At 36.3% G+C, this 25213-nt stretch overlaps 1 protein-coding gene across 6 annotated transcripts; it reads right to left on the bottom strand.

The window, feature by feature from the left end:
* Positions 1–2453: 2453 nt before the first annotated feature.
* Positions 2454–25210, bottom strand: DRAM2 (DNA damage regulated autophagy modulator 2). Of its 6 annotated transcripts, none has more exons than XM_032421662.1 (11): positions 25092–25210; positions 23885–24009; positions 22740–22809; positions 20237–20331; positions 19029–19173; positions 15178–15245; positions 13550–13689; positions 7877–8054; positions 7277–7359; positions 5939–6031; positions 2466–5409 (listed from the first exon to the last, which is right to left on the bottom strand). In XM_032421662.1, exons 5-11 carry the CDS (start codon positions 19157–19159, stop codon positions 5302–5304), a joined length of 801 nt encoding a protein of 266 aa, XP_032277553.1. In that variant the 5' UTR covers positions 19160–19173; positions 20237–20331; positions 22740–22809; positions 23885–24009; positions 25092–25210; the 3' UTR covers positions 2466–5301. The 6 variants fall into 6 exon arrangements, with proteins under 6 accessions (XP_032277596.1, XP_032277553.1, XP_032277562.1 ...); XM_032421671.1 differs by having other exon boundaries at positions 5045–5409; positions 23885–24006; XM_032421679.1 differs by lacking the exon at positions 25092–25210 and adding an exon at positions 24582–24889 and having other exon boundaries at positions 5045–5409.
* Between the last annotated feature and the right edge of the window lie 3 nt (positions 25211–25213).

Here is a 25213-nt window from a genome sequence, read left to right as displayed (position 1 = left end):
AGGTATATGACTATTTTATGCTATAGATCATATTATTTCAGTTTTCAAGTGTTCATTGTTAATATAGAATTGCAGTGTATCATTATTGAACTTCTATCCTGTAACTTTTCTAAATTCACTTATTCATCCAAAATTAGTAGTTTTGAAAATTTCATATAATTTTTGTAAATACACAATTACTTTCCCTTTTTTTCTTAATCTTTGTTTTTTATTTCTTTTTCTTACCTATTGTACTGGCCAGGGCTTCTATTGTGATGTTGAATAGAAGGGGCAAGCATAGATATTTTTGCCTCCTTTCCAATTCCAGGGGAAAAGGATTTAATATTAAACCATTAAACATTATATTAGCTGTTAGATTTTCATTGATGTCCTTATGGAATGGTAAAAATTCTCTTCTATTTTTGGTTTACTGGGAGTTTTTCATCTTGAGTGTTTAATTTTTTCAAATTGTTTTCATTACTGTCATTTCCCCTTTATGTTAATTTGGTGAATTATATTGCTGGGATAAACCCAACTTGGTCATGCTATATCATTTTTTTCATTGTTAAGTTTTGTTTCCTACTATTTTAAGTATTTTTGCAGCTGGATTCATGAGGGATATTAATCTTTTTCTTTTCTCATATTTGTCAAGTTTTGTTACTAGAGTTATGCAGGCCTCATAAAACAAGGTGAAAAGTCCTCTTTATTTCTTGAAAGAGTTTATGTAGAATTCAGTATTATTTTTAAATGATATATTTAACAAAATTCACCAGTGGATTATTCAGGGTTTGGAAGTTTTCTTATTTTCTGGAAAGATATGTAATTACAAATTCAACACTTTAATAAATATGGAAATATTTTTAGATTTTTTTCTTCTTGTATTTTTGACAAGCTATGGGTTAAAAGACAAGTTGTCCATTTCATCTGAGTAGTTGGAACTTATTGGTATAAAGTTATCCATAACATGCTCTTATTATCTTTAATGTCCAACAAGCTATGTAGTGGTATCTTCCTTTTCATTCTTGATATTAGTAATTTGTGTTTTCTCTTTTTCACTTGATCAGGTTTTTGTTTACTAGGCTGTCATAACAATTACCATAAACTGAGTGGCTTGAAACTACAGAGATGTATTCTCTCACATTTCTGGAGGGCAGAAATCGAAAATCAAGGCTCCTTTTAAAGGCTGTAGGAGAGGGGCGCCTGGGTGGCTCAGTTGGTTAAGCATCTGCCTTGGCTCAGCTAATGATCCTGGAGTCCCGGGATCGAGTCCCACATCGGGCTCCCTGCTCGGCAGGGAGTCTGCTTCTCCCTCGGACCCTCCCCCCTCTCATGTGCTCTCTTTCTCATTCTCTCTCTCTCAAATAAATAAATAAAATCTTTAAAAATAATAATAATAAAGGCTGTAGGAGAGGATTACTCCTCACCTCTTAATAGCTTCTGGTTGCTGGCAATCTTTGACTTGAGGATGAATTACTCCAATCTCTGCCTTTGTCTTCACTAGGCCTTCTGTTTCTATGTCTCTCTATGGTCTTCTTATAAGGACACCAAGTCATTGGATTTAATATGATCTCATAACTAATTACATCTGCAAATACCCTATTTCCAAATAAGGTCAAATTCTAAAGTTCTGGATGGACATGACTATTATTCAAGCCTGTATATTATTCTTGATAAGTGTTTATCAATTTTTATCATTTTCAAAATCTCACTTTTGATTTTGATTTTCTGTGTTAATTTCTAACAATTGTGGATAAGTTCTCAGTCAACATCATCTCTTCAAACATTTCTTCTATACCATTGTCTTTATCTTCGCCTTCAGAAACTCAATTACGAGATGCAAGGCCATTTGATTTTGCCTACAAAACTCAAATACTCTATACTTTTTATTTTCACTCCCTTTTTCTCTTTTGTTTTTTACTTTCGATTGTCCTGTCTTCCAAGTCTATCATTTCTTCTATGTGTAATCCTATCATATTCAATTCTAGAATTTTCTTTATTTCACATAATTTACATGTCTCTGCTGAAATTCCCCATCTCTTCATGCACGTTTTCCACCCTTTTTACTACTTCCTTCAGCATTTTAATCATAGTTAATCTACCTCTGATAACTGTAACATCTGGGCAATCTCTGAGTTTGCTTCTATTGACTCTTTGCTCTCTGGATCAAATTTTTTGCTTCTTTGCAGGTCTTATAATTTCTTGCTGTATGCTGGGTATTTTCCATAAAAGAACAGTAGAAAATAAAATGAAAATAAATAATAGTTACCTCCACAAAAGGGCATGCCTGTTCCTTTGTCAGGCTCTTAGAGTGGGAAGCTGAGTTAATCTAATCTGTAGTTGAGGTGGAGATGAGCTTTGCTGCTGATTTAGTTTAACTTTACCACTTGCTTCAAATATTTTAAATTAAAAGGGTTTCCTTTCAGCAGGGATTGGGATCTGAGCATTGGTGAGATCCTAGTGGAATCTTTGTGCTTTTCAGCTAAACTGCCCGGTTTCCAAACATGGGGACTTCCTCTCTGCACTACATTCCAACAGCATATTTTAGAATTCCTGAAGTATTCTTTGTATTCTACTCAGGCTTCCTGAGTAGGTGAACTCTCTCTCAAATTACCACGCCTTTTGGAGGATACAGTTGCTTATACTCACAATGCCTCAGAAAGATTTTTTTCTTTATTTTAGTTCTGTTCTATGTTCTTATCTTCCTATAAATGAGTGGTTTACTAAAATTAGCAATCTGGCTGGTTGAAAAGAAGACATACATTGTGGATTTACAAAGTTACCAATAAGCCAATGTTTACTGAACTTCATTTCACAGTGAGCCTATACAGGACATTGACGAGATAAAGAAAAGTTCTCTTTCTTTTTCACAAATCCACTGAACACTTACGATATATGGCACTATTCTGGCAACATACAATATAATCTAAGTAACTGGGATGGATAAAAATGGAGTTCCTAAATTATAAAAGATCTCATTTGATTTTCTAAAATCTAAAATTAGAAGTGGACTAGTTCAGGTTCATTTTATCATGTGATTCTGTCATCTCCTAAAATTTTGTCATCAATATCCATTTAGTGTAAGGAGAAAAAATTGGGTAAGAGCATTCCCATTTTTCAGAATCTTAATAAGAAAATAATGAACACCCATTTCATCTACATTTCACTGGCTAAAATTCAGTCTCATGCTCATACTTAATTGAAAGGGAAGCTGGGAAATATAGTCTTGCTGGGTTTCCAGGACAAAAAAGAAATAGATACACTCAGTTCATAGAACCCGCTAATTTTGTCAGCTTAAGACCTTTTATTTTTAAAGATAAATATTCAATACAAAAATGTTGATTGAACTGAAAAGGAATGCCTTATCTGTTTATCCAAGCTACTGTACTGACAGTGGACGCAAGGTATACTTTGAGGGAGGAGGTGGTTACCTTCCATTACTTTAGCCATAAGTGAAGGATAAACACATATTCAAAAATCTATTTATAATCCCCTTTAAACTTAATATTTTCAGCCTCTGTTATGCCTAAGGGTAAAGGTTAAATGATTGGATTAAAATACTATCAAAGTAACATTTTGTTTTAAAATAATTTCTTTAATGTGTTAGTGCACATTTCTAAGCCTAATATTCTAGTATGGACCTGTAAATCCAAGTTTTTCCCTATGCCATCCTCCCCACATATTTATAAACTTCGATTCTATCAATTCCTCTCTCACCACACTGTGGTCCTTCACAACTTGAATTTCATCTTCCCTGATGTACAGGAGTCAGGACTGAATGCTGTTTCTCAGGTGTGGCTGCACCATAATTTTCAGAAGCATGACAGAAATTTTTCATGGTTTGTAACCATTTTTTTCCTAGTGATGCCAGATTTCAATGAACCAGTGTTTACTGAAATATCTCCCATGTTCACTGCTGCATGATAAACAGTATTTTATTCCACTTTGTCTTATTAGCCCAGAAGTCTTCAGAAATATTATTTACATAGTCCTATATCTAGCAACTTATTCCTAATTGAGATCTGTTTCCACCATATATCCATTTTCCTTTAAAAGTGCTCCTTCTTTGTACTTTAAACTTGTTCTCACCATTTTTTATTTTGGCTACAGAACCATTTCTTCTAAAATGATAAACCTTGTTAATCTTCTTCAAAGATTCTTCTGAGAACCAGTCACTGAGCACCTTCTGGATGAGTAATTGGAATTTGAATTTTATCTGGGATCTGTAAACCATCCTTTATCTGCACAGATAGGGATCCAAGTAGAAGCTATCTGATCATTTGCATGACAGAGAGAAAGAAAACCATTTTGGTGGATACCTATATCACAATTATTTTGTACCTTGTGTTTTTTTTTTGGACTGATTTTGTCCTTTAGAATTTGGGTTCTACAAAGTTCACACCCTGTTTAAAAGGCTTAATATCTGCCCATTCAAGACTTCTATAAATAATTATAATTTGCTATAAATGAAAATCTAAGAAGCTCTTGACTGCAGTTTGTGGTAACTTACATTAATCATATCTGCTGTTATTCACAAACTTCTCAGCCTTATGTATGAACACGAACCCTTGTTTTATGTAAAACACAACTGAAGTAAATCTGCCTATAGCTACGTCTCTCATGCATTAGTGATTAAAATCTCATTTCAGAGACTAAGCTTCATGAAACTATTTCAAGTGTATGTGACAGACCACTTGGCATAGTATTTGGCTTTGTGGCAGGAATCAAGTCCATACCTAGAGAATCACCTGTGCAAAGCTTAAGCAATGAACGCACTTACATGAATTCAGGTCTGCTCCCCTTAATAAGTGGATTCCAGAAGAAAAACATTTTATAAAGACTGTAAGAAATGTACTGATATGGTAAAACTATTATTTCAAAATCCAATTCTAAAAGAGCTGTTGAGCAATGCTGATTATCTGGGGTCCTGGAAAATATCTCTTATAAAAGTGCTCCAAACAAAACATGGTTTACAATGATTTAGAAAATATGAAAGGCTGGATTTTGCAGACTGCTTGGTGCACCTCTTGTTGTTCCTCTTAAATAAAGTAGAAAAAAATCTACAGTGTTGTAGTCCTTTGGTTTTATTTTCTGGGATTAAAAAAAGTATAGGCATAAATGTTTTTACATGGTCTTCTTGAAGATATCCTTTAAAATAACTTGTGAAATGGCTTTATTTATGTCTCTTGATTATCAGTATTCATCAACATCACTGTCAGCCTTGATTAAATGGTTAAAAATTTCAGAGCAGAATAAGGAACTTTCATGAACATTTCCCCCAATCCCTGAGAATCATAATCATCACAGATATATTTTATCCCTTCATCATAAATCTCTGGAAAGTAGCCGTGTTCGTTCATTGTTCACAGGGCAAGGGGCAGCGTCATAGAGAGTTAATCCATGTAAATTGGCTTCCACTCGTAAAGAAATTTTCTGTAACAGAAAAGAAAATTATATATAGGCGTTTGTTCCTTAAAGACATCTTCAATGTCTTCAACATCACATCTTCAACATGTTCTGAAGAATATTTGTGGGACTGGAGATGTAAATCAATTCTAATGAGTAACAAGATTGAGACAGATGTTGTACTGCCAAAGGTATCTGTAGTACCAACAGTTAGGTAAACCAAGCTGTCCGACTCAGAAGGTCTTCATTTTTCTTTGGTTACTAAAAGGAATCAGTGAAACTAAATGTTGAGGATGGCCTATGTAAACACAGGCAGAGTTGATGAAAATTCTGTGAAAAGTTTTCTGCTTACTTGTTTTACAATCCTATTTTCAAGGTTGAACCCCTTACTAACAACACACTACTTCCCCAAACACAGAAATGATTTACCTGAGAAGCTCTTCTGGCATCGCTGCTTATGAAGTTAATTTTCAGAAAGGTTGGAGACTTGACTATAGGAACTTCCTTTATTCCACCTGAAGGAAGTTTGCATAAATCTAATGCTGTGTTTTCTTACCTGAAAATCACGGATGTAAGTCAGGAAAAAACCAAAGAAGGAGAAAGACATAGACCATTCTGCTGCAGTGGTGACCATGTGAAGCACATAACCCTTGAGTGACAACGGAAAAAAAAAATAATTCTGTGAAATTTCATCTGAATGATCTAGAATTTCTCTCAAATAAAAGACCCATAAAACCTGCAAACCAATCTGCCTTCTGAAATTCAAAGGACATCAGGTAAACACTAAGGACATATTAATACACTATGGCCTTTTGTTAAAAATGTATCCATGAGTTTATTAATTGTAACAAACATGCCATATTAATTAAAGATGTTACTAAAAGAAGCAGGTACAGAATATATTGATAACATCGAACCCTGTGCACTATTTTCACAATTTTCTGTAGATATAAAACTGCCTAAAATAAGGTTTGTTTAAAAACTTAATTCTATTTATCTTTTATAAATAATTCTATATCTGAACTCTCTGGAAAACAAAACAAAACAACCCTTAATTTATTGCACATATCTCAAGAATTAAAGACATTAGGAAAGTCCTCCTAAATGATCTAGCTATCATAACCTCCTCTAGAGCAAATAAAATTTCCATTTGAAGAACTAAGAACAGGAGAACCTCTACTCTATAATTGGGAAGTTACTGCCTTTCCCACAGCCATAAGATTCATTAAATGCCACTAAAAATGTCAGTAAAAAATGCTCATGATAAACGTGTTATTTTTAGAGCATTAAATAATACATGGATTATAACTGAAGGAAACTAGTAAATTATTTCATTCTTTCATTCTCACAAACATATCCCATCCGGGGCTAATTCTTTAAAAACAATTCAAAATGAAATGCCACTGCAAGGTTTGTGAAAACAGATGAACTTATTTTATCATCTAGCTAGTATATATCCCTCCTCTTTTTTTCCTCAGGGTCAAAGATGTTATCTCCATTCACATATCCACTATATTGAAACCCAAATGTAGAGTCCATAATAATAAATCTCTAGATGGTAATTCAGAAAACAAGTATTCTAATAATAAAAGATCTCAGTTGGGTATGTTGTACATTATATACATATTTAGAGGAGTCAATTTCTGAGAAAACTCTTTGCCATCACAATTCTCTTTGTGTCTTGAAAATGTTCACTGTTGAAACGTGACAGAAGAATATAGGTGGTGCTACATAAACTCAATCATACATAGAAAATAATCCTAATTTAACAAAATGATTATTCTACTGAAAAAGTATCATTTTTTTAGTGATGACATGAAAAATACATCAAAATCAACCATAATAGTTATCCTTTATACAATTAAACTAAGTTTTATAGATTCCAAGTTCTTACTCTGTCCTCAGGGTTCCAATGGAGTTTCTGTACGATATCTGTGCCGAAATTCCCACTGTACAAAAGGGATGAGCAAGTCAGCACTATAAAAAAAGTAAGTCAAGGAGAATCTCAGAGAAAACCTGTAAGCTTAGATTCAAAATAAAAATCACTTTAAAGGTCCACAAGGATTACTCATACATTTGTTTCCAAGGTCCAAACCCATTTTCTTAAAGACTAGATATTATACAGCAGTAGTGAAAATTAAAATGTACCCAGAGGATTACTATGAAATGGTTTGCATAGTCAATCCCTCTTTGCTCAGTAACTCAGCAGCACTAGCCTAAGATTCTGCTACATAATTGTTCTCGGGAGGGCATTAACTCATCCTTCCTATCTCTGAAGTGAGTATGATCAGGCTAAATCTTATCTTTGTTCTCAGCTCAATTACTGAGATCCTACGTAAAATTTGAATTTCATGTTTCAAGTCCTTTAATTTAGGGTTACTAACCCAAGAATCTCACCCACAAAATGCCTGCTCATAATATGCCAACAGTGTTCACTTAAATTCTGTTATTCAATTCCCTTCCAAGTATAGCCACATTTTACAGCAAAGGATACTGCTAAATGCACTTACTCCACACCAGATAACCACCAGTAGTCTGATCCAGAAGACTTGTTTGCCATGAATTTTGGGCTGCATTTGGTAGGAAAGGATGGTCTGAACGAACATGTATAACGAGCCCATACCAAAGGTGAGCACAGCTCCACATACATGCACAACAAAAAAGGCTGTTTTCTGAGAGGTAGAAAGAAGAAATAAGTAAATAAGGGAAACTCAAAACATATTGCCAACACAATATTTGAAAGCACAAGCTAGTGATCTCAAAAGAACAGTCGCTGAATGGAAAAGCACTGTGAATTCTAGAGATTACTTCCTGAAGCAATTCTCTGTCAGAGTACTCCACAAAAGCCAGAAGATTACAGTAAACCAAATTGTTCACATGTCACTACTGAAAATATGACAGTAATTATTCATGTACTCACTGAATAATAGGTTTATTTGGGTACCTTTTCTGTGTCAAGCACTGTTCTAAGTACTCAGATATATTAGTGAACAAAACAGACAAAAATCTGGCCCTCAGAGTTTACATTCAAGTGAAGAAGCACAAACAATAAGTAATAAACTTTAGAAATAAGTAAAGTCCATCGTACGCTAGATGGTAATAAGGGTTATAGAAAAAGAGTAGTGCATGGCAAAGGAGGATCAGGATGGTTGGGAAACTGGAGGGAGGGAGTTTCAACTTAAATCTAATTTAAATCTAAGTACAATTGAAAGGTCAAAAAATTAAGCATTCCCTCTTGGCTCTCACTGATTGGTTTTGATAAATTCCAATTCTTTTCTCCTTTATCTCACTCATCAGTATCCATTTACATTTTACTTATTATCACATGTACCCTCTGCTTAAAAGTGACAACAGTAGCTCTCCAAAAATTCTACAAACGTTTTTGGTTGAACCACTCTAGTTTCTGAAGGTGATGCAGTCTGTATGTCACTTGGTTGAGAAGGCACCATAGAGCACCTGGCAGAGTGTATGATGGGGTAACAAGAGGGGAGAGGTTAAGGCTTGGGTTCCTTCTTTCACAATCGACTGTGCTAATTCACAAACATAGAGCCCAATTCTTAGTTGAAGCTATAAGAAGTAAAAGATAGTAACGTTTTTGCCAAAGCCATTGGTTTTCTTTTGGAGAGGAAGGGCTACTTTGATTCGGTTTGTGGTGTTATAACTGGCAGTAAGTTATGAGTACTGGGAAGGGAAAAAAAAATGCATTGCTATTACCACTTTGGGTAACAAAGAAAAAAAACTTCAGCACCCGTAAAACATAATACAAAATGGTATTATCTTCTTATGGGAATTTATCTATACATATGAATAAAGGCTAGAAAAATACAGGCAAAAATGAAATTAACTATTTTAGGGCTACGAGCAGGTGAATTTTTTCTTAAAAAAAAAAAATTCTCATATGTATTGATGAAGATAAATACAGATATAGCCTGACTGATGCCCACCTGTGATCACTGTACAGTCCCAACAACAAAATCCTGTGAATTAAAAAGTAAAAGTAAAGAATGGAGAGTGCTTATTACTGTATTTTTATAATTAAAAATAAAGGCATTTAAAACTGGTTTTAACTGGCAGTACTTCTGCTTGTACATTCAATTTTGTCATTTTAGAGACCAGGGAAACAGCAAAAGATCTTGAAATAGGCCAGAGAGTATTTTTCCAGTGGAACGTTAGAGCCTCTGGGGCTGGTTCTACACGAATATGAGTTTTACTTGGCTCTGATTAGGCTATTTTTCACAGAAAATTTCCGTCATGATAGAAGTTATGTGTAGAGACAGAAGTTAACTTATAGAAAACTGATAGTAAGGCAAATAATCCATATCTATACAAATGCAAGTTGTGTCTTTTTGAATGTTATTAATTGTCACTCTGTGAATATGACCAGTTTTACATCATAAATTTATTTTAGCATTCCCTATCTGACTACAAACGTGTGGTACCTTGACTTTTCTTTTGAGCTGATTTGTAATACCTAATATTTCCCTCATTAATTAATAAGTTAAATAAAATCTTTGGCACATGTGCAAAAGTCATTATTTTATCCTCTTTAAAAATATATCCTTTCACAAAACAAAGACAAAAACTTATCCTTTGACAAAGACAAGAAAAATTACAGAGATATGTGTGGTCAGGAGCAAATGTCTGATAAAGAACTTATAAATTATATATTCAATGGTCTGTAATCTTTACCTACAAGCAGTTAATGAAACTTAGGAACTAATCTCCTGCTTACTTATCCTTGAGGATAAATTTTATAGGAAGAAAGAATGGCATGTGACAACAGAGGCACATATCATAGAATTATGTTGCCATGAGCCATGCAATACCAAGGATTACTGGTAACCACTGAAACTAAAAAAGAGGCATGTGTCCCCAAAAGGGAACTATCCCTACTAACATCTTGGTTTTAGACTTCTGGCCTCCTGAACTTTGAGAGAATAAATTTCCGTTATTATAAGCCACTCAATTTATGGCATTTTGTTATGGCAGCCCTATGAAATTAATATAGATTTCTGCTTACTTATCCCTTCCAAGTTTCCTTGAGGATAAATGTCCTAGGAAGGGAAAAATTCCTCTAAATAGGCACTGAGGACCCTTAGCATATGTTTGTTTTGCTGAATATTATTATACACAGTTGTTTTCAAAGAAATTAAATTTGTGTTTTTTAAGTCAGATTTTTTCAAATCCCAATGGGTCTCTTTAAGCGTAGACAACCACAATAATAGCAAGAGAATTTTTATCCATCATGCATAGTCCCTTTGGCCTCTTTAATAAGTCACTAAACAATGAGAACATCTTTGTTTGAAGTGCTATGTTAGGTGCTGAATATACAATGATGAATAAAACCATTGTGCTTAGAATTAATGGAGAAAAATATCATCTAAAATTTTTAAAAACCATAGATATAAAATTAGACTATAGTAAGTGCTGTGAAGAATTTGTTTCCAGAGGCTTAGAGAACACAAAGAATTCAAATAAAGAAAACTCGAACTATATAGGAACCACAGAGAAGATCTCCCTGAGGAAGTAGTTTGCACAGAGATGTTGAAGACATACCTAGATCTATTTAGGTTTGGGGTTGTGAAATGTCCAACAAAAGAAACATGTGAAATGGAGTGAAATAAACTTGTCTTATTTAAGGAACAAAGAAAGTCCAGTGTTATATACAAGGGAGGATATTAAAAAGGGGAATGATGTAGAACGAGGCTGGAGAAGTAGATCATGCAGCCAGATCATGCAAGACCTTTGAATTAATTAAGCAGCTTGGCAGTTCATCAAATTCCTTTTTCTCTCTTGATTACATCTCTTTTCATGGAACTTGGGCGCTGTTCAGCTTTAAGCAGGGGTACAGGGAAACAGAGTGGGATATATACATAATTCCAAAAGATTACACTGGCTGCAATATTAAATGAAAGGGATGTTAAGAGTGAAGGCAGAGGAAGTATTTAGGAGGCTATGGTAGCAGGCCAGGCTATGAGAGATAATGAAATCTGATCTGGTTGAGGAGATGGTAGGGAGAGCAAGCGGAGATGGAAATGGAGAGAAGCAGATGTTTTCAAGAAATGTTTAAGGGATAAAACCAACAAGCCCCTACTTTAAAACACAGTGCTAGAGTCTCTTCCAAGTCAAACTCTATAACTTGAGTTTGTTTCTGCAAGACAGAGTGGGAAGAGGCAGGGGCAATGCACTCACCACTTAAAATAAGCAGTAAAAGTTTACATGAGAAAGGAAGGAAGGATATCGGGGTACTGTTATAGAGTCTGCTTATAAATAGGGCCCAGCAATGAAGCCATCAGTGAAGGATGCAGAGGTCCAAAGTTGCATGAAAAGAGATGTGATCAAGAGAGAAAAAAGGAAATTTGATTCAAAATTCAAAGGCCCAGGGACCCCTGTGGTGAAGATTAACTAGAATGAAAGCTAAAAGGAACACAGCAAAAAAAGTATATAAACCGTTTTTGTAGGCAAATGAGGAAAAGGTAGAAAGGCAGAGTGCACAGTTTACAATCAGGAACTGCCATTGGAATTTACTGGATCACATAAACAAATATCAGTTACTAACAGAGTTAGCATCTTAAGTGTGGAGGTCACTTTGGGATTCATTTTTACCATACAGAGATGAGAGATACTGTTAAATTGATAAAGGGACAACTGGAACAAAGAATCACTATCCATATACTAAAAATTCCCCAAAACATATTTTTAACACTGAGCTTTAGAAACTGATTAGTGAAGGCAGGATCCTCTTTGTGGCAAAGACAGCTAGCTAGCTATCCATCAAAAATTCTGTGTCCCTTCCATAGTATGGAGTTGCCCCAGGAACTGATGCTCAGAAAGACTTCATTTCCCAGCCCCTTTTGTGTCTAGCAAATAAATGTTAGTAGAATGATGTGAGTCACTGCCAGGTCAAGGTTGTTAAGAAGCAGGTGTGATTTCTCTATATTCTCTTTGACTGTTTCAATCGGCTGGATGCAGAGGACAATAAGGACTTAAGAGAATGGGAGTGCTCAAAGATGGATAGTGTCTGCGCCTTAAATCATTGTGGGAGGAAAGCCGTCTATCAGCCAAAAATACCCGGAGTGGATGCATGAATATGCCTCTATATGTGTATCTGTATGAGTGTGTATTAATAGTTATTAGATGTCTAAATAGGTTATCAGATGTCTAAACTGAAACTCTGAAGACTGCAGAGATTAATCAAAAAAAAAACAAAACACCTATACGCCCGGGATACAGCTGGTATTACCGAAGACTCATCTGAAAGAATGTCAATAGAAAGGAATGTGAAGAGTTTGCAAATATTTGTGAAGGTTAACCTGCTACTTTAAGAATTCTCTGAGAAGAGGCACCTGGGTGGCATAGTAGGTTAAGCGTCTGCCTTCGGCTCAGGTCATGATCCCAGGGTCCTGGGATCGAGTCCCACATTGGGCTCCCTGCTCAGCAGGGAGCCTGCTTCTCCCTCTTCCTCTGCCCTACCCCCTGCTCATGCTCTATCTCTCTCATTCTCGGTATCTCAAATAAATAAATAAAATCTTAAAAAAAAAAAAAAATTCCCTGAGAAAAAGCTGGAAAAAGCTCCATACCCTCCCTTTACTTCCTCATATGAGGGGCTGAGCACCTAGAAATAGAGGTGATCAATGGGAACATCTAAACAAGAATATAAAATAGGTAAATGAGTGTAACTTGTTAGGCATTTTTTTTTTCAAAGATCTTTATTTTTAAGTAATCTCTACACCCAACACGGGGCTCGAACTCACAACCCCGAGATCAAGAGTTCCATGCTCTATCAAATGAGCCAGCCAGGTGCCCCTCTCATATATATATTTTTTTTAAATTTAAATCTATAATTGTGTCACTTATAATTTATATCAATTCTCTCTGGTCTTGGAGTAATCTCCAACTAAGTAGTAATGAAGAATCTAATAGAGTCCTGTGAATTCTTAAAAGGTCAGAATAATTTATAGGTGTTCAGGAGCTTACTGAGAATGAATTTTTCTAATTGTGTATGTAGTGATCCCGAAGAAGGTCAAATAATTTAAAGGCAGGGGATTCTACTTTGTTAAGGCAAAGAAACAATAACAGTGTGTAACTGAATGTTTCAGGTTTCCTTTTTAACATGTATTAATTTATGTACCTCAGGAAAATACCTATGCTGAGCTAAAACACAAACCTGGAAGTTTGCCACAACAGAAAGTCCAAAACAACTCAGTAACCCAAGTACAAGGCCAGCCTTGTTTAATTTGATGATACGACTCTCTTCAGGATTCAGGGCATGAACTTGCTTGTAACGAACATAAATGGTAGCAATGCCTGGGAAGAGATAATCCGAAAGACAACAAAGTAATAAGTAAGCAGGGAATAAAGTTGCCAACAAAGAGTTAACAAAGGTCACTTAACATGTATCTTCCTTTCAAATTTAATTTGAGAGAAGAGAAAAAACAAAAAGCAGAAACAGCTGTTGATTTTAAAGAACATTTAAGGCTGCATTATGAAACTAGTCATATCTCTGTGTGACTGAAAGGCACTGGCCTCCATGGGCCTCACATTTACAAATATTTAGGATAAAATTTAAGAGATAAGTCTGATGTTTTCTGACAATTTCTAATGATAAGTTTTATATAAAACAAAATATCCTATATGATAAGCATTAAAGTTTAAAGTAATTATTGCTAAAATATGGATAAAATGGGTACCGGCAAAAAAAAAAACACCAAAAGGTAATTTGCCTCATTCCCATTGCATTTTATTTCAAATTATTACAACTTGGTTCAATCAGATATAGCAGTCGATTACACAGAAAACAAAAACACCCACTTTACCATCCTTGTTAGTCAAGAAAGGGTCAAATCAAATAAAATTTTCCATTGCAAAAATATTGCCAAAGAACTCAGAAGTGTAGAAAATGAAACAGAGATATGCTTTTGTAGAAATGTTTTTGAGGGGCGCCTGGGTGGCTCAGTCGTTAAGCGTCTGCCTTCGGCTCGGGTCATGATCCCAGCGTCCTGGGATCGAGCCCCGCATCAGGCTCCCTGCTCTGCGGGAAGCCTGCTTCTCTCTCTCCCACTCCCCCTGCTTGTGTTCCCTCTCTCTCTGTCTCTCTCTCTGTCAAATGAATAAATAAAATCTTTAAAAAAAAAAAAAAAAGAAATGTTTTTGAAAACTTTAGTCATAAGGTGAACTTCTATGCACTGAATCATTCATTTCCTTGACGTCAATTTCTGATCCAAGCAGATAATAAATATCATATGGAAGAGTTCAAATATTTAAAACAATCACAATTGATGGAAAAAATATTTTAATCATTAATAAAAGCTTGATTCAAAAAATAAATAATGAACAGGAATGTAAAATGCAGTAGAATTCCATTCCTTTGATGTTAGAACATTGTTCAAAAATCAAAACACGGTTCCACTGCTATACTCTTAAACTTCTAAATTGTTTTTCCTAAATGAATTTAGTTGGTGTTAGTTGTGGTCGGTGTGTTTATAGCTTTTTGTCCTCTACTGGTCACTTAAGAAATCCACTTAAGGTCTCAAGAAATATTTGGTTATACTTTACAACTTCTATTTGGATGAGTAGTCAAATAGCCTTATAGATATTTTTTAAGGATTTATTTCTATAATTAAGCATTTTTAGAAATTGCTTTTCTTTTAAAAGGAACATATCTGGGACCAATAATTTAGTGATAACATTCCCTCAGGTATAACCAGAAACTAAAACAAGTAACACAAGTGTTTAAAGAAGGAAAGGGCAATTTCACTATTAATTTTGATTTTTAAAACAATTCCCATTACTTACACAAAACTGCGGCAATATTTAACATTGCCCCAAACAAGCATTTTTCTGGAGCTACTGTACCAGTGTCACTGAAAGAAAAAAAAGAAGGTATGTAGATTTCTCACACTAAATATACATGTGTATTTTTTCTAAAGAATAAGAAATAATGGGCTACTTCAAATCCTGTATCTTTTTATACATTTGTAAGTTTAACTCATATAATTTTATGAGAACATGACAGTTTGAGCTCACAGTACTTATCTAGTTCACTTTTTTTTTTTTAAAGATTTTATTTGAGAGAGAGAGAGGGAGAACACAGAGAGAGAGTGAGAGGGGGAAGCAGACTCCCCGCTGAGCAGGGAGCCCGATGCGGGACTCGATCCCAGGACCCTGGGATCATGAGCTGAGCCAAGGCAGATGCTTAACCGACTGAGCCACCCAGGCGCCCTAGTTCATTTTTTTCTCATATCACTTGAGATTATTTCTTTTTCAGATAACAGAAATCAATAGAAATTGATTTTAAAAAACCCAAACCTGGGCACCTGGTGGCTCAGTCACTTAAGTGTCTGCCTTTGGCTCAGGTCATGATCCTAAGGTCCTGGGATCGAGTCTTACATCAGGCTCCCTGCTCAGTGGGGAGCCGGCTTCTCCCTCTCCCTCTGCCCCTCCTCCCCGCTTGTTTTCTCTCTCTCTCTCTCAAATAAATAAAAATCTTAAAAATATATACAAATAAAAAAATTTAAAAAACCAAAACTATCCTGGGTATGTTAGGGCTGTGTTACTAACTTCTATCAATTGGGCAGGTATGTTCCTCTGTCCCACCTGAATGTTCCCTAAACATTACAGGTCCTTTCACAACTCTGCTTTGTCATCTGTTTGTTGACCCTGTCTACAAATCAATTAATACCTAATCATTTCCTGTTAATTTAAAAAAAACATTTATCAAGCACCTACTATGTGCCTGACAGTATTTTAGGGACAGAAGTATAGTGGTTAGTAAAAGAGACAAAGCCCTTCCCCTCTTGGAGCTTCCATTTTAGGAGACCAATTTTTCCCTACCCTCCAAAGCCTTGGCCAACTCCTCTAGCAGAATGAGGACTCGCAGAGCATTCTGTCCAGACTTCTGTTAAAATCACTGATCACAATGTATTGCGATGCATCAGCTTACATGCTTGTGTTTCAGGGCAGCAGGGAAAACACAGGTCCAGATAACAGCCCACCTACCATTTACTGTAGAACCTTGGGTATGCTCTTGTATCTCTCTATGACTGTTCCTTATCGGCAAAGTGGGGCCATTAATTCCCTCCCAGCCTCATCAGCTCAACATGACGAAATGAAACTGACAATACATGTGAAGATTTAGCACAGCAGCAGACACGGGAGACACCCATTAAATATTAGTTCCTTTCCCTTCCCTCAAACTACAGTAAAGATGAAAAAGACAAAGTCTTTGGCCACGAATTGAAGTACTAGAGGAAAGAGATAATAAGGATCTCAGCTAACACAATGTAATGGGAATAAAAAAGAGATGGAAAATCACGTCTGGTAAGGAATCAATAAGGTTTGGTGAACATTTGGGTTAGGTTTATGGAAAGTAAAGTAACACATATAAATTCTAAGGATTGCTCCTTCCGACTCTAAGATGTATCTTTAGAAACAAAAGATTTTGTTACTCTGATCATCTTCAGGGAGTGAGGATTATGGTTTTGTTGTTTGTTTCTTCTACTTTTCAAATTTTCAAGAATAATATATATATATATATTTTCTTATAATCAGAAAAAAAATTTTCTGATTCCCTAAAATTTTAATAGTTGTATTTCAAGAGATGCTGCAGTTTCAAAATATCCTAGAAAGAAACAAAAGCATGCATTTCCAAGATGGCTGGCTGCCTCGGCTCTGGAACAGTTTGATACAAACTGGCCTACAAGTGAAAACAGCCAAGTCCATCACCTCATCAGCACAGCACTCCAACCCAGTGGTCATCAAACTATTTTGATCACATGTCATCAAAAAAAAAAAAAAAAAAGGTGTGATTATGTAACTTCAAAATATATGTATTTATTATATAAGTTCAAATATCAAGATTAAAAAGTATACATAGAAATTCTAATAATTTGTTCTCGTGCTCCAGTACTCTTCTCCTGCGTTCTACCTGGGCATCCACTACTTGAACCAACTAAGAGAACACCTGAAACATACTTGCAGTGGAATTGTCTTTGGAGTGAAATTTACATTTGGTTATTTCTTTTGGGACTATTGACAATTAAACCTTTTAGATAGGGGTCTATGAACTGAAAGGAACTTTGCAGAGCATCTAGTCTAACTTAAGCATTCTTCGAATGAAGGAAATGAGCCTGAGGAGTAAAATTAAGTAGTACTGAGTTTAAATGTATTAGAACATTGGAGAAAGATCCCAGGGTAATAATACTACATAATACAATAATAATACAGAAAAATAAAAGGGCAGAACAGGGATGGAAAAGGAAGTGTCTAGGGTACTATCGGACAATCACATGCAGTACCATCAGAGAACTGAAACTCTGAAAAAGAACCCAAAGGCCTCTTAAATGATTAAAAGCTCTTTAAAGTGAAAGCAGACAAGTTCCCAAAGGGGAAATAAAAATGCTGAAAGGCACTCAGGAATTACTGATGTATGTTCTCTAAAAAGTTACTAAAGAATGAACTGGCTCCTTAAGCTACATGTTCCTCTAGCAGAGTGGTGATCAGTGGTGATTAGTCATCAAATTATTCCTAGAGTTGGAACCTTAAATTCTAAAATATCTTTGGTTTTTGCACATCTTCCCAAAGTGTAGCCAATTTGTTGCTATCCTTTGCTCCATACCATACCATTGTGGGAACAAATGTAGATAGTAACATTCTGATCTCTTCTTGATATTTTAAAAAGATAAATTTAGCTTCTGGTTTGTCATCCTTAAAAAATTCACTATTTTCTATGTTGGAGAGGTTATTTTTCAGAATGTAAACAAATAAATAAATGAAAAACTATAACAACAAACTATGGAAGAAAATCAATCAAACCATTAATTACCTCTGGATAGGCAGGAGCTAGAGAGGGGTTGAAATAGACTTTCATTTTTTGCTTTTATAATCAGTCTACTATTATTTAAAATTTGTTAGGATAAGTATATATTGCCTTTATAACTGGAAAAAAAGAGTTATGAACATAGCACAAGCAACTGAGTGCCCATACTTATATCATAATTAGTTTTGAAATTTCAAAAATATTACTGATAAGTTTTGATATTTAATGTGTCAGAAAGATCTAGACAATATGTCATAAAGGTTAAAAGCAGGGTCTCCAGAGTCAAATTGCCCAAACTGCATTTTGGTTCCATCCCTTACTGAGTCATGTGGCCTTGAACAAATAACTTATTTCCTTCTCTCTTACATGGGGGTAAAAATTCTTCAAAGGGTAGTTGTAAGGATTCAATTATTTATCATCTGAAGAATGCTTAGAACATTACCTTGCATGCAGTAAGTAGATGGATAAATAGTTGTCATTACCATTATCTTTTAATACTATTACTGTTGTTTGCAGCATTTTTGAATTTTAAGGGGAGATAATTCCACTTCTATCTTCTGAGACAACCTCAAATGTTTATTTGGAAGACAAGGCACTTAAAGTGTCCTAATTCACTAACTAATTCACTAAGTGAATCATACCCCTCTGTCTCCACCTTTCTCTATCACACAGAAAGAACCAAATACAACTTCCTTTTTATATTCTTTTTGTTGTTGTAATGTCGAATATAAAATCTGAATTTTAAAATGTTAATATGGAATGTTAGCTTCACTGTTAGAATGTGAATGATGCATAAACAGTCTCCTATAAAAAAATACATTTCACTGACCTGATATAAGGCAGAGCAGGGTCAACATGGTGAAGTGTTATGGCCGTAATGTATGAAAATATGAAAGCAGCAGCTGTCCAAATTACTAGGGCAGAAGGGAGGAAACTGAGACCTTGCTGAAACCACCACATCTCAAACAGGTCTTCTGAAGTAGAAAAAACAAATTAGAGAAGATTATTCACAAGTATTTCATCTCTTCTACTTTAGCCACCCACTCCCACTATCTTGTACTTATCTCATGAGCTGTTCCACTTCTGAAATCATCCCCCACACCATCTACTACACCTGCTTGCTTTCAATTTCTCTGTAAATGGAACCAAGCTTCACCCACTTGCCATATCTAGAAACGTTCTTTCTACCCCAGCTTTCCACACATAATCAAGTAGTAAGCAGTTTATTCAACCTCCTAAATTTCCTTCAAATCTACCCTTTCTCTCCATCTTCACTGCCACTACTCTACCTAAAGCACCATCATTTCTTGGCCAGATTATTATTATAATCTCCCAAATGGTCCTTCTGTAGTGTGGACCATGACCAATCTAGACTCCACCCTAAAACCAGAGTGATCATTCTAATTCAGAAATACCTATCTGACTACCTATTCACCTACAAAGAATATTTCAGGTCCTCCCTGTGCCCTTATAAATTGTCTTTCCTCCTTAACTCAGTCTACAGGGTCTTTGCATTATCTGATCTCTACTTACCTTTCGGTAATTCATCTCTGGCTACTTCTCTGTTCCCAATTCCTTGCTCTAGCTTTCATTGTCTTCATCATCGTTACAAATGCAAGCAGTGTCTACTCTGTGTCAGCATGTTACTAATCACCTTAAATACATGATCTCATTTACTTCTCACAACAGAATTACAGAGGTTAAGAGCACTGTCCAAGGTCACAGGGCTGGGACTCAGTAGAGACAGAATTCAAACTCAGGCAGTTCTGTTCCAACATCAATCACTATGCTATACGGCTACAGCAAACCTCTTTCAGATGTTCAAATGTGTCATGCTCTCTTGTACACTTGCAGACCTTCACATACACTGTTCTGTCTGGGTAACAGACTACCATGCTATCACCCTCCAGCCTCACTACCACCTGTTAACTCCTATATATTTTCAAGTACCAACTCTTCCAGCTTGAGCTGAGTGTCCCTACTTTGTTTCCAAGAGCACCCTTTACCTCCCCGACCAGGGCATTCATCTCACTTAACTGTTGCTTGTTTGCTTGGTTTTATCTTCCTCACTAAACCTTAGGTTCTGACAGAGCAGGAACCAACCGTTTTGTTCACCATTCTATTTCCAGCTCCTACATGAGAGAGAAAAGAAAAAGAGCACCTAAATACACACATATCACACATCACCACTTTCTCTCTTAAATTCCAGACTGAGGATGTTGTTTCCGAATTCACTTATGATTACTTGACATTAATGTATCTGAATGCATTTAATTTTTAAAAATAAATACAGAAATACTTTCAAATTATAAGAAGTTACTCCTATGCATGTAAAAATAATGTCATGTTTGGAGGAGTATCTTCTCATAGTTTGATGGACAGAAATTGAATATTTCCCATGAACTTTGTAACAACTCTTATCTGCATAATCCTCCAATGTGCTCAGCTTCTTCCAAATAATGAAATCTCAGCCATTTTTGACTTGTACTTGTCATTTACTCTGATCATCTGACTTGTTGCTAAATATGTACATTTAAATCTTGCTAAATAAGTTTCTTTTCCTTTATCCCTAAAGTCACCATTATAGACTTGATTTGAATAATTTCCTGCTTGAATTATCATAATCTCCTCCTTTTTGTTCTTTTTTTTCCTTTTTAGTCTTTAACATTCTATCAATTTTCTTCATCAATTTAGTTAAACATGACAATTCCTTGCCACATTCCTATAGTGCTTTTCCCAGCATAAGTTTCTGAGACAATAATTCTCAATTTCTATAAATTATGAATTACTTCTTAAATCTTTCTTTCCTTTCTTCTCTTTGAAAAACATTTTATTTTGGATAATTTTAACATAACATCCTTAGAGGCATCTAGTTTCATATTTGTTGGTTCCACCAACCTTTGCACCTGTTTATAGTTTTTCACTATGAACTTTAGGATTTGGATTTTAATTGGGAGTATTCTAAAAGGCTTAGGTTAAGGGTGAATCATTCCAGGGAGGGTCTATATCTATTTTTGCCAAGCGGTCTGGCACATTACCAAGGGGCCAACTTTAATTTCCTGACTTTCAGGTTTTTTAGACCATGTAGATATGTAAATTTGAACCTTGAATCTGAGTGATGGCAGACCCTGCAGTTTCAAGTTCACAAGAGGTAGCTTTACTCACCCACCTGGACCTGGGTGAAAATGAACAAATTTCTTTGTGATCCCCCTTGGCCAGGAAAGAGGTATTTTCCCTAGCCCACCTTTCATGAAGTGTAGTTTTTTGAGGATCCAGGCTGAATTTGGGGGAACGTGGTTCTCCAAGGCCATGGGTTGTACAATTTCAAGTAGAAATATTTACATTTTAACTTTTATGAACAAAATCATCCCCTGAAACACATTTATACAAACTACCATGTGAATGGTGCCTCTTGGAGTTGTATACCTGAGAGGTCAAAGGGCTATGAATTTTCTCTCTCTACCTTGGGTGGGGAGCAAGAGGAGCCTATCACCTGTCCCTAATTGTGCTTTATTTCTACTATCAGCCAAACCAAAAGACACACTGCTAGTTTACTACTCTGGTTTGTTTTCTCTTTGACCTTTTAGCACTGGGGATTTCCCTTTCTGTTCTACAGGCCTGCAATGCATTTAAAAGGCTAATCCAGCATTTAGGAATTTTGGCAAAAGGAATTTCCAAAACATTGTGTCCATCTCATTGCTAGAAGCATAACCTCCTCTTCCTTTAATCATTTTTGTTTGCTCACATCCTTCCTATTCTTTAAAATCGAGCTCAAATACGATCTTCCACACTCGACCTTTCCTAATCTCTTTGCATCCGGAAATAAGCACTCCTTCTTCTGAGAACACTTGATTTGCACATCTCTTATGGCTATTGTCTTCTACAGTATGACAAACAAGGAAAGGCTCTTAAGTGGATAAAATCCTTGGTGAGAGACTCCACTAAGCACAGTAGAGGGCCTTGCCTAGAGTAATCACTAAATATTTTCTGATTGTACAAACAGCCAAAACCAAATCTTCTTAAACCCCAAAAAGATTCATGATTTTTCTATTTCAGTAAACAGTATTGCCATTTTTCCAGGTTATCCAGATTCTAAGACCTGAGAGTAACGCTAGGTTCCAAAACAGCATCCTCTAGCCACATGTGGCTATTTAAATTAAAATTTCAATTGACTAAAATAAAACTTAAAAATTTACTCTTTCAGTCACACTAGCCACATGTCAAGTGCTCAAAAGCCCCATGTGTCTAGAGGCTACCATAAAGGATGGTGAACATAGAGAACATTTCCATTATCATGGGAAAGTTCTACTGGATGCTGCTGAGTAGCTATTATAGGGATTGTACTGACATAGCACAAGTAAAGAAACACGTTACTGATACATAATAAGTGGTAGCTTTTAGTACTGTTAAATGGTCTAAAATAATACCCACTTCACAGAGGTTTATGCAAGAACTAAATGAGTTTATATATGTAAAATACTGTCACAGATGATCAATAAATGGCTGTTGTTCCTCTTTTAGACTGTAAAAGATGAATTACCTGTTTTACAAGCTCATAAGATATTGGTCTTCAAATCTGCACCAACCTGCACCTTTGTAAACCCTGAAATCTATATACAAAGAAAATAAGAAAATGTTTCAAACCACATTCTTTTAAACGTACAATTTCAAGTCAATGCACCAGTATCTGTTCATGGGTAGGACACTATGTTATAGAATTATTAATAAGTTATTTTTCTTTGAAGAGTCAATACTTGTGTTTATTTTTTTATTTTAAAGTTAGTTTGGTGAACATACAGAGTTATATTAGTTTCAGGTGTATAATACAGTGATTCAAAACTTCCATACAATACCTGGTGCTCATCAGGTTAAGTGTACTAGTTTGTTTTACAATGATGTTGTACCATCTAAAATTAATATTTTAAATCTAGGATATCAATTTTCCTATCCTTTCTCACATTAGACACCTTTCGCTGATGTCAAAAAAGATAAAATAAAAGGAAAAACACTGAATTTCCTCCTATGGAAGGAAAGACAAAAATGAGCAAAGAACAATAGTTTATTATTAAGCAAAATAAAACATTAACTAGTCTGTGTGATGCAACGGGAAGAACACAGTTGTGAGATCAGCTTTACCCAAGGGCAAATCCTAGCTTTATCAAGTCCCAGCTGTATGATTTTAGGAAAATTACTAAGTTTCTCTGAGTTACAGTATTCTGATTTGTAAAGTAGCTATCTCAAAGGGTTGTTCCTTAGAGTAGAACAGAGAAAGCATACAATATAACAATGATAGCTGATTTATCAATTCGGTACAACTGTAACTAGCCACAAGGATGGGGAACAACACTTAATTCTTTGCATGTGTGAATCATCTTGGATTCCTATCTCCTCAGCCTTTGAGGTTTCTGTTTAAACTGACAGTTTAGAAGACAAGCAGGGCTTGAAATGATTTACCAGTCTGCTAATGACAACTGGAAAATTTAAGGGCCCTGACTCGGTGAGGAAAACTACTTTTGCCCATGTATTTTCACAGTGGAAAGCTAGAAGTGTGGCTGGCTAATTGCCAAGTAAACAAAATTAAAATTTTAATGGTTAATGATTTAAGAAATCTTTGAAAATAGGCAAGAACAACCTCCATCTAGCAGTCAGAGTGCTTAATGAAATATTCTTGCATCTCTCACCTACCTTCTCTGCTTTCTTTGAAGATCCATGAATCAGAACAGCAGTTACAATTCTTAAATTTCACAAATGTTTGAATGCCACTGGTAATAAGATTAATTCCTTATACTGTCTCCTCTAAGTGGTGACTGCTAAGAAACAATAAGAAAGTAAATTCTGGATATTCCAAGTGAAGAGAGAAAGCCTTAAGCTCTTTTTAAAAGTCCACAGAACCACCAGGCCCAAAGCAAAGCATAAGAGAAAACGGTTATTTTTCTAAACTGTAACCTGGCCTTCTGACAAATGTGATATTGTTGTAATTGTTAAATCCTAAAGAGTCTAGAAGATAAGTAACTTTTTATATATAAGTTGGATCAAATGTTACAAGGGGAGAAATGGGGGGAGAATCTGATAATGCCACAAGAATTACGAAACTGGGGTTTGGGTACTGATTTATAAATTAAAATTTGGGAGAACTGGAAAAATTATTTCCCCGGTGTGTTTACTGGTTTTCAAATGTATCCTAATGTAAAGAACGAACAGTGTGAGGATACAAAGGACCAGCCATTTACCTTTCTGCCCCTCAGGTCCGCCCCGCGACAGAACTGCGCGTGGTAGACGATCTTCGGATAAACACAAGGTCACCACAGATCTCAATTTCAAACCTGCCCCCAACCCCCCTACCTTGGAATCTGAGCCCGGGAGTGAAAACTGGAATGCGTACCCAACCGCAGTTTTTGTGGCACTAGGGCGAAGGTTCTCGGTAGCCGCTTGAAACAAAACCCAAGGCATTATTTACACCGCTGCCTCCTTACAGAGGCGCATAGCCCTGGAACGCAGATCTCATCTGGGCTTTGCCTGCGGCCCGGAAACGATGCGGGAAGCGGACCCTGGCTCCGCCTGCTCGGGGTTAGTAGGGGAGAGGAACTAGGAGAGACCAAGGATGGGGAGGCAGAGGTGAAGCACCGAGGCCTGAGCCCAGCCCGCACCCGCACCCGCCCCCGTCCCCCAGGTCCCCAGGAGCCCGCCTGCGCTCCGGCCACCAGCGGGTCCCTCTCCCGCGCTTCGCACAATGTAGTCCCGGGAGGCAGGGCCATCCGGCACGCGACTCGCGCGCGGGCCATGGGGGTAGGGGCTCCGGGCGACTTACACTTCCCAGACCCGCCTAATCCCATTCTCTGACGCACACCCCTACAGGGGGCTGGGGCCCACCCTCAGGCCCTTTTCGGCCTACCTTGTTTGCTTGGATGACCCCGCCAGGGCTGGCCGCCGCGTCCGAAGCCGGCCCGCGGGACCGAGACAGGGCGGGACGCTAGGGCGCGCTCCCGAGCAGCCAGGGCAGTCCTGGGGCGCGCT

The sequence above is a fragment of the Phoca vitulina genome, unplaced genomic scaffold (genome assembly GCF_004348235.1).
Source record: "Phoca vitulina isolate PV1807 unplaced genomic scaffold, GSC_HSeal_1.0 scaffold2, whole genome shotgun sequence".
Taxonomy (NCBI): Eukaryota; Metazoa; Chordata; class Mammalia; order Carnivora; family Phocidae; genus Phoca; species Phoca vitulina.
The sequence above is the reverse complement of the archived record's forward strand: the minus strand, read 5'-3'. Positions and strand labels throughout refer to the sequence as shown.